At 28.7% G+C, this 12,975-nt stretch overlaps 1 protein-coding gene across 1 annotated transcript; it reads right to left on the reverse strand.

Annotated features, from left to right (window-relative positions):
• Nucleotides 1–8,724: 8,724 nt before the first annotated feature.
• Nucleotides 8,725–10,254, reverse strand: LOC114370481 (heavy metal-associated isoprenylated plant protein 20-like). Its single transcript, XM_028327840.1, has 3 exons — nt 9,981–10,254; nt 9,801–9,876; nt 8,725–9,334 (listed from the first exon to the last, which is right to left on the reverse strand). The coding sequence occupies exons 1-3, from the start codon at nt 10,050–10,052 to the stop codon at nt 9,042–9,044; spliced, it is 441 nt and encodes a 146-aa protein (XP_028183641.1). The 5' UTR covers nt 10,053–10,254; the 3' UTR covers nt 8,725–9,041.
• Between the last annotated feature and the right edge of the window lie 2,721 nt (nt 10,255–12,975).

The raw sequence follows: 12,975 nt of genomic DNA on the forward strand, positions 1-12,975 counted from the left end.
CATGTTCCCGCTCTAGACATAAACAAGGAACAATTAGCACAAGCAATGCTACATTGGCTATATATTATTGCAACACAATGCATTCTGAAACCTACTCAGCCAATGACAGTGGCTTGAATAAAAGTAACAGAGAAGATATCACCCGAACATGGAGGATGATTATTGTTGGTTTTATGTTGTTCGAACACTACAATGCATGTGCTCACAGAAAAATAGAACTAAGTTTGCTACACATGTGGAAAAACAATAATGTTAGTTACATATAAACATTAAATTTAAAAGTTTAATCAATGATTACTATACATTACTAGTGTAAAATATCTATCAGAAATCATTGATACAACTTTTATATAATTATTATAAAGCTTAATACATTTATCATATTTAATAATTTGTAATTAGATAATAGTATAAAATTATTTTTGATAATTAGTGAATGTTTTATTTTTCCAAGATTGAATTAACATATAATCAAAGTTTTAGTATGTATGATAAGATTATTGATGTTTATAATAGTTACTTTTAAAAAATTATTAAAATAATTTTTAATTGATTAATAGTATAAATATTTTAAACCGACAACGTACAAAAATTAATTTTTTAAGAATTATCAAATCTCAAATATTTCAATTTTTCTTTTTTTTTTAATGTATGTTGTGTGACTATGTGGGTCGCTCATTCGAGTATTTGTATTTTACATGCGAATTTGATTTGTTTGTTAATAAAACCCATCCTCTAATGGATCCAAAGCTTTTAGGCAACTTTGAAGAAAGAAGAATGTGCAGCCTTCCTGTACTTCTGGTGTTGCTTCCGAAATGATTATTCCAAAAACAATATAAAAAGTGTAGGAAGTAATTTTTGTAGTGCAGAAAAAAAAAACACTCAGAATGTACCCTTAGGCATAAAAACCCATCTTAATCTTGTGGTGGTCGTGACCCGTAATTGCTTTGCTCATTTGGACTGCGTATTAAATGACCCAGGAGACCTTCTTGATATTTCATTATTTTTTTCTGAATGATGCTCGAGGTATTGACGATGGAAAATAGGAGATGTAAATTAAGATAGGACAAAACTTGTTATCCTATAAATTAAAAGTTGTAATTTCACTTAAATAATACCAATATATGATATTACATTTATTAGGTAGGTCTTAAAAAATAATAGTTTTAATTAAAAGCAACCCTAAACCCTTGCATGACAATGAAACTTAATGAAATCTTCAACGCCATATATACTTATAAATCATTTTGATTTTTTAAATGTAATTATTAATTACCATGATAATTCCTTAACATGGAATAATGTTAAAGTTGCACTAATAACCGTTAATACAAGTATTAACTTATGTCCTTTAATCAAATAATTCAAGATTTTTCATATATGTAGAAAGAAAATATTTACATTATGTCGGATTTAATTTGTAATTTACATTTTCACCTATCTAGACGAGTTTACTTAGACTTTTAAAAAATAAAATTCGATATTCAGTCATTATTTTACTTTATTTCATGAGGAACATTACATTAGATTGTATATGATATGAGTATGAATATGTACTAAAAAAAAAATATGATGTGAAAATGTGATTATCACTATCCCGATGGCCGAATAACTTCTGTTCAAGCACATCTCGAAGAAAGAATGTGAAGATGGGACACTAGCTAAAGTAATCAACATGCTTCACCATTGATGGTAATCACTAATTACATTCACATGGCATTCGTTCAATTATCCACTTTGAAATACTGAACCAAATGATAGAGTCGGACCAACGGTTTCTATATTTCCCATCAAAATATGGATTGCCTTTTCTATTCTAAATAAAATTTCTCTTTGATCAATTTACCCCTAATGTGTACACTAAGGAAAATAAGACTTTGCAAAGGCAACAGCTTTAACTAATAGTGGGGCTATTTACCTTTAGAAAACCCCATTGTTCTTTCCATTACATCAAAGTTCGAACAATTGGAATCAAAGCATTTTTTTTTTTTATAGGAATCAAAGCATCTAAATTGCTTTCAATTGTCGCTTTTCAAAAATCTAAATGTGAAACAATCTAAAGTGCTTTCTATTAGCTTGTCCTGGTCTATTTAAGCATACAAGTAACTATTCTATATAAAATCACATTTTAAATGAACTTGTATAAGTTTGGGTTAAATGAGTAGTCCCCGTAGCTAACTATAAATTCATTTTCTTTTTAAAAAAATGTTTTTTTAATAGCTAATAAATGGAATATCAACAAAGGTTGATCTAGCTAATAAACAATAAACTCATCCCAAAAAAGAATGTTGATTTGATGCCCACGGTCAATGCAAGAATTTTATCAATAGATAATATGTAAATACTTTTGTAAGGTTCATTGAACCTTAAGATTTGTCTTAGTCTTAAAGAGCGCCTAGAATCCAATCATTTAAACTTTTGCATTTCAACAACAAAAGAAAACTAATAAATTATATCTTTAATTACAAATTTTATCACTCAACTTTTATTATCTAACAAGTTTTATCATCCAAATTTTATTTTATTAAATTTTACCACCAAAATTTTTAATTTTTGTATATTTTATCATCGTAAACAAACTTATTTTTATCAAATTAGGTGGTTTTATAAAATTATATACCAAATTAGGTGAGTTCAAAAACTATTTACCAATGGTAAACAATTTTAACTTTTGACGCCAATTATAATCACAACCAATATAGAAAGTCACTTTTTCACATCAATTAGAATTATAATTAATGTACAAAAATATGACTTTTTACATTATTTTATTACCAACGTAATGATAAAATACAAAAAAAAATATAAATGATAAAAATTTTGAAATGTTAACATTTGAATGATAAAATTTGTGGGAAAAAAACTTAAAGATAAAATTCGTTAAAATATGAAAGTAGGTGATAAAATTCATGATAAGAATTGAGTGTTAAAATTTATAAAATAATAAAAATTTGATGGTAAAATTTACAATTCAATCTAAATTATAAATGGGACCAATTTTGGACCAGTCCGTAGACTAGAAAGATTTTTCTATTTTAGTACTTTATTAATAGTTTTTTTATATATAAAAAAATCATAAAGGTGAGCGGTCTGGTTTGCCATCCAAGTAGACGTGAGATTAAATACATCAAGATTTTGTTGGCCCAACCAAAGCCCTTATGGATAGTGGATTATACACAACGGAGTTTTTTTTTTTTTTTTGTTGATTGTACACAACGGACTGTGAACTACTATCTGTACAGTCATGAATATATTTTACGACGTATTCAATCTTCAATAAGGAAAACTGATACCATCTTTGGTTAACTTTTATTATTGTTATGCGATCTATCAATTAATTTTGGTAAGAGTGGGTAACTTTTAGTTTTATTTACATCAGACACATTGAATTGTGCCTAATATGAGTAAAACTGATACCATCTTTGGTTACATTCTCGTCCATACCAAACTACCTGAGCTATGCTCCAGCTACCAAGAGTAAGTTTTATTTAAGCATACTGATAGGAGGCTGGCCCAAGCAATCACTCACATGCCTATTAGACTGAAGGATTATATTTTTTGGGCAGTTGTTATTTCCCAAAAGGGGTTGCAATTGACCCCTATCTCTCAAAATTCCAAATTTTCCCATCCCAAAATGCACTGCAGAATCATATTTATACTGCATGATAGAGGTGTAAAAACTTTACATAATAAAATCATAATTGTGTTATGCATAGTTTTTGCGGAAACATGTGCACCGTGGGCTGCAAAAAAGAAAACATAATAAAATTGTATTTTTGTTGTATTTTTTATTAACTATAAATGTAAATTACTTTTTAAAGTAATCAAATTAATTGTGATATAATTTATTATTTTGATTAGTATTTAATATCTTTTTAATTAAAATTAAATAAATTGGATACAAATAATTTATAAAGTTAATCAAATTAATTATTATAAGAATTACCTTTATTAATAATAAACAAATCAATTCATGATACTATTTTGATTACAGTTAAAAAGAGTAATTTATATCATCATTAATTTAAACTTAAAAATTAATTCAAGTAAAAAAAATAACTTAACTTTACAATTATTTTTTTATGAAAAAAATATCTAACGGGAACATGTTTTTGTTGTATAAAAAGGGGATGCAAGAAAATTATACAACGAAAATGTGTTTCTATTTTAGATTTTGTATACCAAAATACATTTCCGTTAGATATTTTTTTACAGTTATTTTTATTCAATGGAAACATGATTTGGTGATCATATTTAGGGTGAAAAAATATACAATAAAATCATGATTTTTTGAAAAGGATAATTCTGAAATAAAAAAGTCTATTCCCTTGATTGGAGCCAAAAACAATTTTCATGGGATCAATAGTAACTCCCTCCCTAAAATGGCCCAGCTATATTAGATAATCCTTTGTATAGTTTGTAGTCCACTTTATGCTAGGTATTAGTTTTGTATTTAAAGGAGCTACTGTTGCTATGAATTATTATGAATGAACAATCAAAGTTGTTATTTTATTTTCTCTTAGCTTTGTTAATGGTAGGTAGCTTAGGAGTAGAATTAATATAGTTCTTTGCGCCTATCATATATACCCCATATATACAATTTTTTTTTTTTACTATATACTTGAGAGAAACTCGTTTGTTCTGCATATAATCATTTAGGAAGTTTAGTTAATTTTGCAAGACATGATGGCGTAATTAGCAAGACAGACCTTAATTGCTTTAGGTCTTAGACTCTTCTTACTCGTTACTATTATAATTTAATATTCTTTCTGCCCCATTTTGTTAATTATATATTAAAACTTTCTAAAGCATGTAAAAATGCCAATAATAATATCCATTAAAAACATGTACTATCGATAGTTTTTAGTCTTTACATGTTTTTAATGGATATTATTATTGGCATTTTTTTTTTCTGGATTGGAAGCCACACATCACGAGCTTGGACCACGTAAATGGAAGTATAGTCATAAATTAAGTGGGAGTCTAAATCCACTCACATTCCCAAAGATCGCAGTGTCCTCAATCATCCAACTCAAAAATTTTCCTCCATGCTAAGACACGCTCGTGCAATGCCAAAAAAGAACAAGAATGCTTTAGTCACGGTTCCTGTTCCCAAGTGGAAAGTTCCTGTGCCAAATAATAGCCCGCCACTTTATCCGAATATTAGCTTTATGGAAATGGAACATAAATATATGGACCCTCCCCTTTTCATCCCCTAACCGAAAGAAAAAATTAAAAATAAAAAAACAAAGCCAAACTTGATAGAGATTGAGCAATAAATTAATTAATGTGTTATTCATTATATGTTCCCGTGTCCCTCGATATAGATTTGCAATAAATGCAGAACCGAAAATCCTCTCTACCTTATGCTACCAATTTGATATTTTAGTTTGTGTCTTCTCTCCTTGTCGTCAAAATCCTTTTTGCCTTTATACTTGTAAAAAAAAGTCCACATTCCACAATATACATTGAATTTTTCAGAGACAGAAAAGAAAGGGAAGAAGCCTGCGGTAAGTAAGTGCAAAGATAAGTTCCCTTTGAATCCTATTCCTAAAAGTAAAAGCTACCTTGAAGTAATTTCATACCAGGTGGAAGCCTTGAGTTCATTACATGATCTTGGAAAATGGAAAGGTTCTGGCTTCTCCACGCCTTTATTTCGTGCCAAGAGTTTGATCTCAAGTCTTTAGACGTAGCAAACATCGATCTAATGATTGATGACCGAATTTTAAAATTCAGAGTGTATTTGGATGAAAGAATTTAAAATTATGAGAAATTTAAATTTTAAGAGTTTCAAATATTTTAATTAAAATTTTTTTATTTTCAAAATTTTATATTTAGATAAAAAAATTAAAATTGCGTGGGTGAAATAAAATAAATGCAAAGAGAAGAGAAAATATGATTAATGTGCTTCCAAAGAGAAGAATAATGATGCAACATGGCGAGTCGCAGGAAATCGGAAAACGACAGCGTACACCACCACACTCGACCACAAGATTCAGTCAACTTCGCACGACATGACCCAAGTCTTTTGCGCTAGCGAGCACCTCCGCCGCTTGATGGGCAACAATGGCTGCTCCCCTAACTAGTGGATGCAGTTCTACATGTCCCCCTTTGCCTGCATCCAATCGACGCTCCGCGAGCTCAAACGGTGTTTATTGAAGAAGATAATCATCTGTGTAAAGGAAGAGTCGCGAGATCCAAAACGAAATTTCGAGAACTTTTAGGTGAAAAAAAGGATGAATCTCATAAAGGAAATACACATTTTAAAAAGTTATTCTATCAAGAATGTCATCTTCCATTTTGGTGACTGGTTTAATAAAAACATCTAAAATTTCTATTGAGCCAAATCATTTCTAGTAATAAAACTCAATCATTTTAAATTTGATAATTTTTCACATTTTAGAAAAAAATTAAAATTTCATATATTTAGTTGTTTAAAATTCTGAAAATTTAAATTTTTCCTAAAGAAACATCCAAATAATGAATTTTAAATTAAAAAAATTTAAATTTTCTGATAAATTATTTTTCTAAATTAAACTTCTCTATCCAGATGCATTCTAAAAGAATTTGAGATATCCTTTAACGCTTATGTTCCAATTGTATTCACTTCACCGTGTTGATTTAAAAAGTGTCAAAGTTTTTATTTTTTATTTTTATTTTTTTAACACAACTGTTAATTATCTAATCTGAATAAAGTTAAGTAGAGTAAAATTAGTTTAAAAGTTAAAAAGTTATTGAAAGTTAAAAAATTAATTAAGAGCATGTAACAAGAAAAATAAATATATCAAAAGATGAAAATAAAATATAACAATATATCTCAAATATCTATCACTTATATTATAAAAAAATCTATCACTTATACGGTAATAGTTTTTATTTGATTTATTTAAATTAATCATATGTTTTTATCCTATTTTTTTGTTTTTAAAAAACCTTTTTCAAAATGTTATTTTAATAAAACTTTGATCTACTCACATGTTATCGCCTGACATTTTGTAAAATCAATCACCGCTACTGCTTGTCTTTTTTCTGTATAATCCCAAAATTAAGGGAAAGAAAGATACTATGATGTTTACTGTTTGACAAATATGACAGCAGATATTTGTTCTATATTATTTTATTTAAAAGAAAACTATTATTCTATAAAATAATAATTAATTAATCGGGTAAAAAGTTAATACGGATCTGCATTTTCTTTCGGTTGTTCTTATCTGAAAACTAATCTGCAGCCCACTTCCCCGCTAATATCGGGCTAGGCAAAATGCCAACAGTTGGTTTAAAGAGGAGGAATAAAGATCATTTGAAGTATTAATTAGAGACAGGATGCTGATGAATTGAATTATTTAAGTTTGATTTTTTAAATGTTTGATCAAGTTTGTTTATAAATTGAAGTTTGAGATTCAACTTATTAGTTAATGAGCCCAAAAATTAAGTTTTATAAGTTCAATAATAACAGCTCCCGAATAACTTGTTTACAGATGTGTATATACACGTATCATAAAAAATTAAAATTACATAGATATTACTATTTGTGTGAAAACACTTTTGTATTCTTTCTAGTGGCAATTTATTATAAACAATAATATATTTTTGTTTACTAAACACATACATAAACGATATGTTATTCGATATGTATAGATTTTTTTTTGTGAGAGGGTTAAAATTTAAAGGGGAAAATATTAAAAGAAAGGAAGTCTTTTGTTGAGTAAATATAAGCTAGTATTAAAAAATCTATTTAGAAATAGATTAACAAAAATAACATCAATAATATAAGTAAAGTTAGATTATAAATGAGTTAAACTCAAGCTTTATCTTTTTTAAAGTAGGTTAATCTTAAATTTTTCAGTTTAGATTGTCGATTAATAAATAAATGAAATAAACTTAAACATCTAAATTTCTTTTTACTAGTCAAATTTAAACCTAAGTAGTGACGCTCAAATCGGCTTGACTCATTTATACTGCTAGCTAGACTTATGCAAATCATCCAATATATGCACTTACAAAGGTAGCCTCACCTCAATTGTCTTGCATGTAATCCAACAGGGCAGCAATAAACCCCTAACTAATTTGTTGCATCTTTATCCATCAATTATATGTACTATACTACTTTCGCATATATAATATATATCTTAAAATTGATGATTGGGAAAGGAGAAGTATTAACAATTGGATTAAAGATCAATAAAGATTATTTCCAAGTATTGGAATTGAAGTCTCTTTTCAGCATTTCGCAATTCTTGTTAATTATTATTATCTTAGAAAAGTGTTTGCACCAGTGACCGGGTCTGGGTGGAATTAAGTCGGCGGATACAGTAAAAAACAGAGTTAAGATGTGATACTATATTACGGTTCTTCATGAAAGAAATATTTTTAACATTCTCTCGTAAAAGTAGTGTGCTTAAATTAGGCGTTAGAGATGTTTATGCACCAGCCTTTTTGTTCTTGAAATTGTGTCTTAAACATTGCAAAAATGAAAGAATGATAAATTAAAGGAAGAGAAATGTAAATATAACAAAAAGGAGGGATAGAAAGAAATAATAAATGTCTTAAACATTTGAAACATTGTACTGTACCGTTCATCATCTTATTATTTATATTTTGAATAATGATAAATGGAAAGAAGAAAATATAGAAAGAAATTGGCTAATGATAAAAAAAATTATTTTAACCCCAGACATTGTAGCTCCAATAAGTTAAAATGCATATTAAGAAAACTCTAGCACGTACTTAGAAATAATATTTATTTTAAAAAAGCTTTGAACAAGATGATCATGAAAGTACAACAGCAGTGATTAAAATTTAAACACAAGTACACAACTATCACAACGATTGCCATATGCCGCAAACAGAATTTCCACCTATTCCTCCAAGTTCTATTCTAACTTAAGCAGAACCTAATTCCTAGTCATTAAACAAAGACAATACAGATAACAAGAAGTTAAAAAATAGCCTCCAAGAAACTATACATGCACACATGGAAAAGTGAAGCATATGAACTTGCAAGGTGTAGCCCTTCTTGTACATACATAACTAAAATTGCTCTACATTATTGAACATGCATTAGGGTTGTCATCACTGAAGAGGGAGGTGAGCTTCTCATCCGGTGCGTTAGGGTTGGGGAGTGCTTGTTCAGTGTTTTTCACATACCCTGATGGTGCCTTCTTGTCATATGCCTGAACTACATAGGGATATGCCACCAAATTGTACTGAATATATGGCCAAAACTCAGCTCTTTTTCCTGTGCTTTGCACTTTCTTTAGGACCTTGTTTCTATCCACGTAACCTGTCACTGTTACCTTGCTTTGCTTTCTATTCACCTCTACTTGTTTCACACCTGGATTCGTGTTTTCAAATTATTTGTAAGTCCAACTTAATTTACTATAATCAATTCTTTGTTAATTTTCTCCAATTACCAACATGTGCATGATGTCCTTTGAGAATTTGAACAGTTTCGTAGAACAAATTAGCAAACTATACAAAAAAAATATTTATTATATAGGACAAAACTTAGATGAATTGTTCGTCCAGTATTGTTGGTGAGGTTCTGCTATTAGAAATAGAGTTTCATCCATAATTTTCTTAATAAAGGTTTACCTTAAATATCAATACAATATAGATTACCAGATAAGGTTCTTATTTTGATTAGAGAACAATAATTAAAGTATTTAAGAAACTGTATATAAGTTTTCTTCTATGCTGATTTTAATTTATCTACGAAAATAAGGTTTCTTTTTCATATTTTTACTTGAAAAATTGGAGACAAAAATGAGAGTGTATTTAAGGAAGGCAGAGATAACAACCTGACATGTTGGAAACAGAATTCCGAACTCTTCTTTCACAGCCATCACAGTCCATTTTCACCTTGATTTCAACTGTCTGCAACACAAAGAATTAAAAAGGAAAATAAAATGACAATTTGCTTGAGACTAAAACCACCATAAAAGCACACACACACATAAGGGACAGGAGCTCATGAAAACCTGCATTGGTTTGCGTTTCTTTTTTGGGGTGGAAACTGAGAAGTAATCTGAAAGGAAATCGAGAGCACCCATTTCCTTGGTTCTTTTTTTAGCACAAAAATAAATGGAGAACTAAAGAAGAGGTTTGAACAGGGGAAGAAGAGAAGACAGAACAGAGTATTTGATATATATATATATATATATATATATATATATATATATATATATAGAGAGAGAGAGAGAGAGAGAGAGAGTAAAAGCAAATTAAAGAGGAAGGGAGGGAAGAGGCTCTATAACAATATTTTGCGGTACCAAATTATACATTTAGAAGGGAAGTGGTATCCTTAATATATGCATTACTTGTGCCAAAGTTTAATGTATAGAATAATAGTTAGATAAGGACTTTTGTCTCTAATTAAATTATGTCTGTCTAGTGTCTACACAAATATCGTGACAATAGCCACTTGACATGAATAGGCAAAATTATTGAATCTAGCCAGTTAATTATTTGAGAATGATAGGGGTAAAATATTTACTATCAAGCCGCACTCTAGCTGGTTTCTTTTGCTCAAAGAAACACACATTTTTTCAACTTTCAACTTTCTTTTGATTGTTCTGCCCAAAGGCAAACATCTTCTTCTGGACACCTGTATCACAGTGATTTGACTTCAGACCCCATTGCTTCTGTTTAATTTTATTTAAAACTGTTTCTTGAGGTACTGATCAATTACTAAATAAAATGTAAGCCAACATTTTCAACAAAAGTATGTTATTTTTATCAAGAATATCTTTCAATCAAGATTCAAGAGTCATAAATTAATCTTTTTGAAACGTTAAAATCATTTAGCTAAAGTTTAATTTACTTATTTTGAGAGTTTTAATAAAGTTTTTTCCTTGTACGTGATAAAAAGTTGAATCAGATTAGAGAGACAATTGATTTTAACAGAACTAATTTTGAATAAATTGAAATTTTTATTTAAATTAATTTTAATTATAAATTTTATATTAAAATGTATGCGATGTAAAACAATATTGATTTCTATTTTCTAGTGTAAAACAAACAACTTAAGTTATTTGCCAAATATAATTATCGAAAGATACTATTAAGGTCAACTATTCATTGTCTTTTGAGATACTCAATTATGATGAGTTAACATTCTGAATGCAAAACAGAAAATCCACTAACTGTTCTACACAAAAAGTATAAGTAAAGAAAACATCTTCGTAATCATTAATTTCACTGCAACCATAGTAGCATCGTCTATAAATGCGATGGATCTTTTCTGTTTTTATTTTTGGTGGAAATGATGTTGATGGATCATTTAATTTGCATGTCAATGTTTCTATCTTAACAGTGGGAAACTGTAGAAGATCTAGCATATCTATATGCAAATATTTTTGTAATGCTATTTTTTTTTGGCGGAAAATAGTTGTGATGGGCTATTTTGAAGTGTCAATGTTATTATCTAAAAAACAAATAGTGGGAAATCATTAGAAAAATCAGGCTATCTATCTATCTATATATATTTTTTATTCATTTGGTAATCATTTAGTTTGAAAGACTCGTTGCATGTATATTAACATATAGTAAATTTCACAAGTTAATATTTCTACCACATCAACTTGGTTAGTGATCTGGTTGCATGCATGAGATGCAAGGGAAATAGAAGTTTGCTACCTCCAGCTATTTGAGCCACTGGGTTTGCTGCTTTTACACTTTACTGGCAGTTGTAAATATGCCAATAGGCAACAGCTTCCGAAATAATATAAAACCATGAAAATATAAACGCTCATTTGTTACTGCATAGAAGTTTGTGTGAAACTAGTTTGATTATTTGATTTCTTTGCTCCAATGTTTAATGTTATGTTTGAAAGAGAAGAAATTGAGAGGAAAGAGAAAAATAATTTGATTGGTTTTTTTATTTAAGGAAATTTGATTGGTTGATTGAAAAAAAAAATAATTAAAAATAAGTTAAAAATTTATAAGACTCATTGTAATTTTTTTTTACCTATTTTTACTCATAATCTTATCTCTTTCTTTATTTTTTTTCTCAAGTATTATTACCTTATTTATTTTGTTTTCATTCATTCTCTATTTTTCTTTACCATATTTTTTTATTTGGTATAACTTTAATCAAAATCTTGAATTCCCAAATGATATCCTTTAATTCGGTTATAGAAATAATTGCTTAGTTATATTAAATTTTTTTATTCCTCCTCAAAAGCTTATTTTATGGGATTAAATATAAATACTTTTTCTATAAATTTAGGATTTGATGTGAACTAAATTTCACCTATTGAATTTTTTTATTAAATTTAGCATAAATCTCTTGAGAATTTTCACATGTTTAATGGGTAGGGGTAACCCCCAATTATATACAAAATTCAGGTTTGACCATCTTATCAATCACAACACTGTGATCGTTTGCACCTGGCATGTGAAGTGGAATTGCTAGCTATTCATTCATGATTAGAGATTTAGAACAAACTGAGAAAACGCCAAAGCCCTTTCAAATCAAAGCGTAGAAGTGTACATGCTATCATAACTTGTTAACCTAATACTATCTATGACTCTATGACATTGTAAATCAACACCATCCTTGTCAAAATTAATTGGATGGGTCCGTGCATTATTCAAACATATACATGCACAGATTAATCATTCAATTTCCATGTCCATCTAATCTGATTGTTCTCAATCTCCTGTGGCCTCAATTCTTGTATTTCAATGGTTCTAACTAAATTTGCGTTTTGTTCACCTTCATTGTTATCCATGTGTCACGATCCGATTACGTACATGTTTTTCTTGTCTGGGATCCATAACTTTTTTTTAATGGGATAAAGCATTGGTACTTCGTGCCTAAGTGGTACCCTTCTATTCTAGCTCTAGGCATTTCCATCGATCAACCAGTTTTTACTTCTAGGGACAGATTCGTCGTTTGCAAAATAATAGAAAATACTTGTTATAACTCGAAATGACAGTAGTAAAAAACTTGTTGTAATAATTTTTTATTAA

This window comes from Glycine soja, chromosome 10 (genome assembly GCF_004193775.1).
Source record: "Glycine soja cultivar W05 chromosome 10, ASM419377v2, whole genome shotgun sequence".
NCBI lineage: Eukaryota > Viridiplantae > Streptophyta > Magnoliopsida > Fabales > Fabaceae > Glycine > Glycine soja.

Bases quoted from the DNA above. Each gene is read 5' to 3' on its own strand.
- LOC114370481 (XM_028327840.1), bottom strand. From the start codon at position 10,052: ATGGGTGCTCTCGATTTCCTTTCAGATTACTTCTCAGTTTCCACCCCA. The intron at 9,877-9,980 runs GTTTTCATGAGC...TTTGTGTTGCAG, and splicing joins AGAAACGCAAACCAATGCAG to ACAGTTGAAATCAAGGTGAA. The intron at 9,335-9,800 runs GTTGTTATCTCT...ACACGAATCCAG, and splicing joins TTCTGTTTCCAACATGTCAG to GTGTGAAACAAGTAGAGGTG.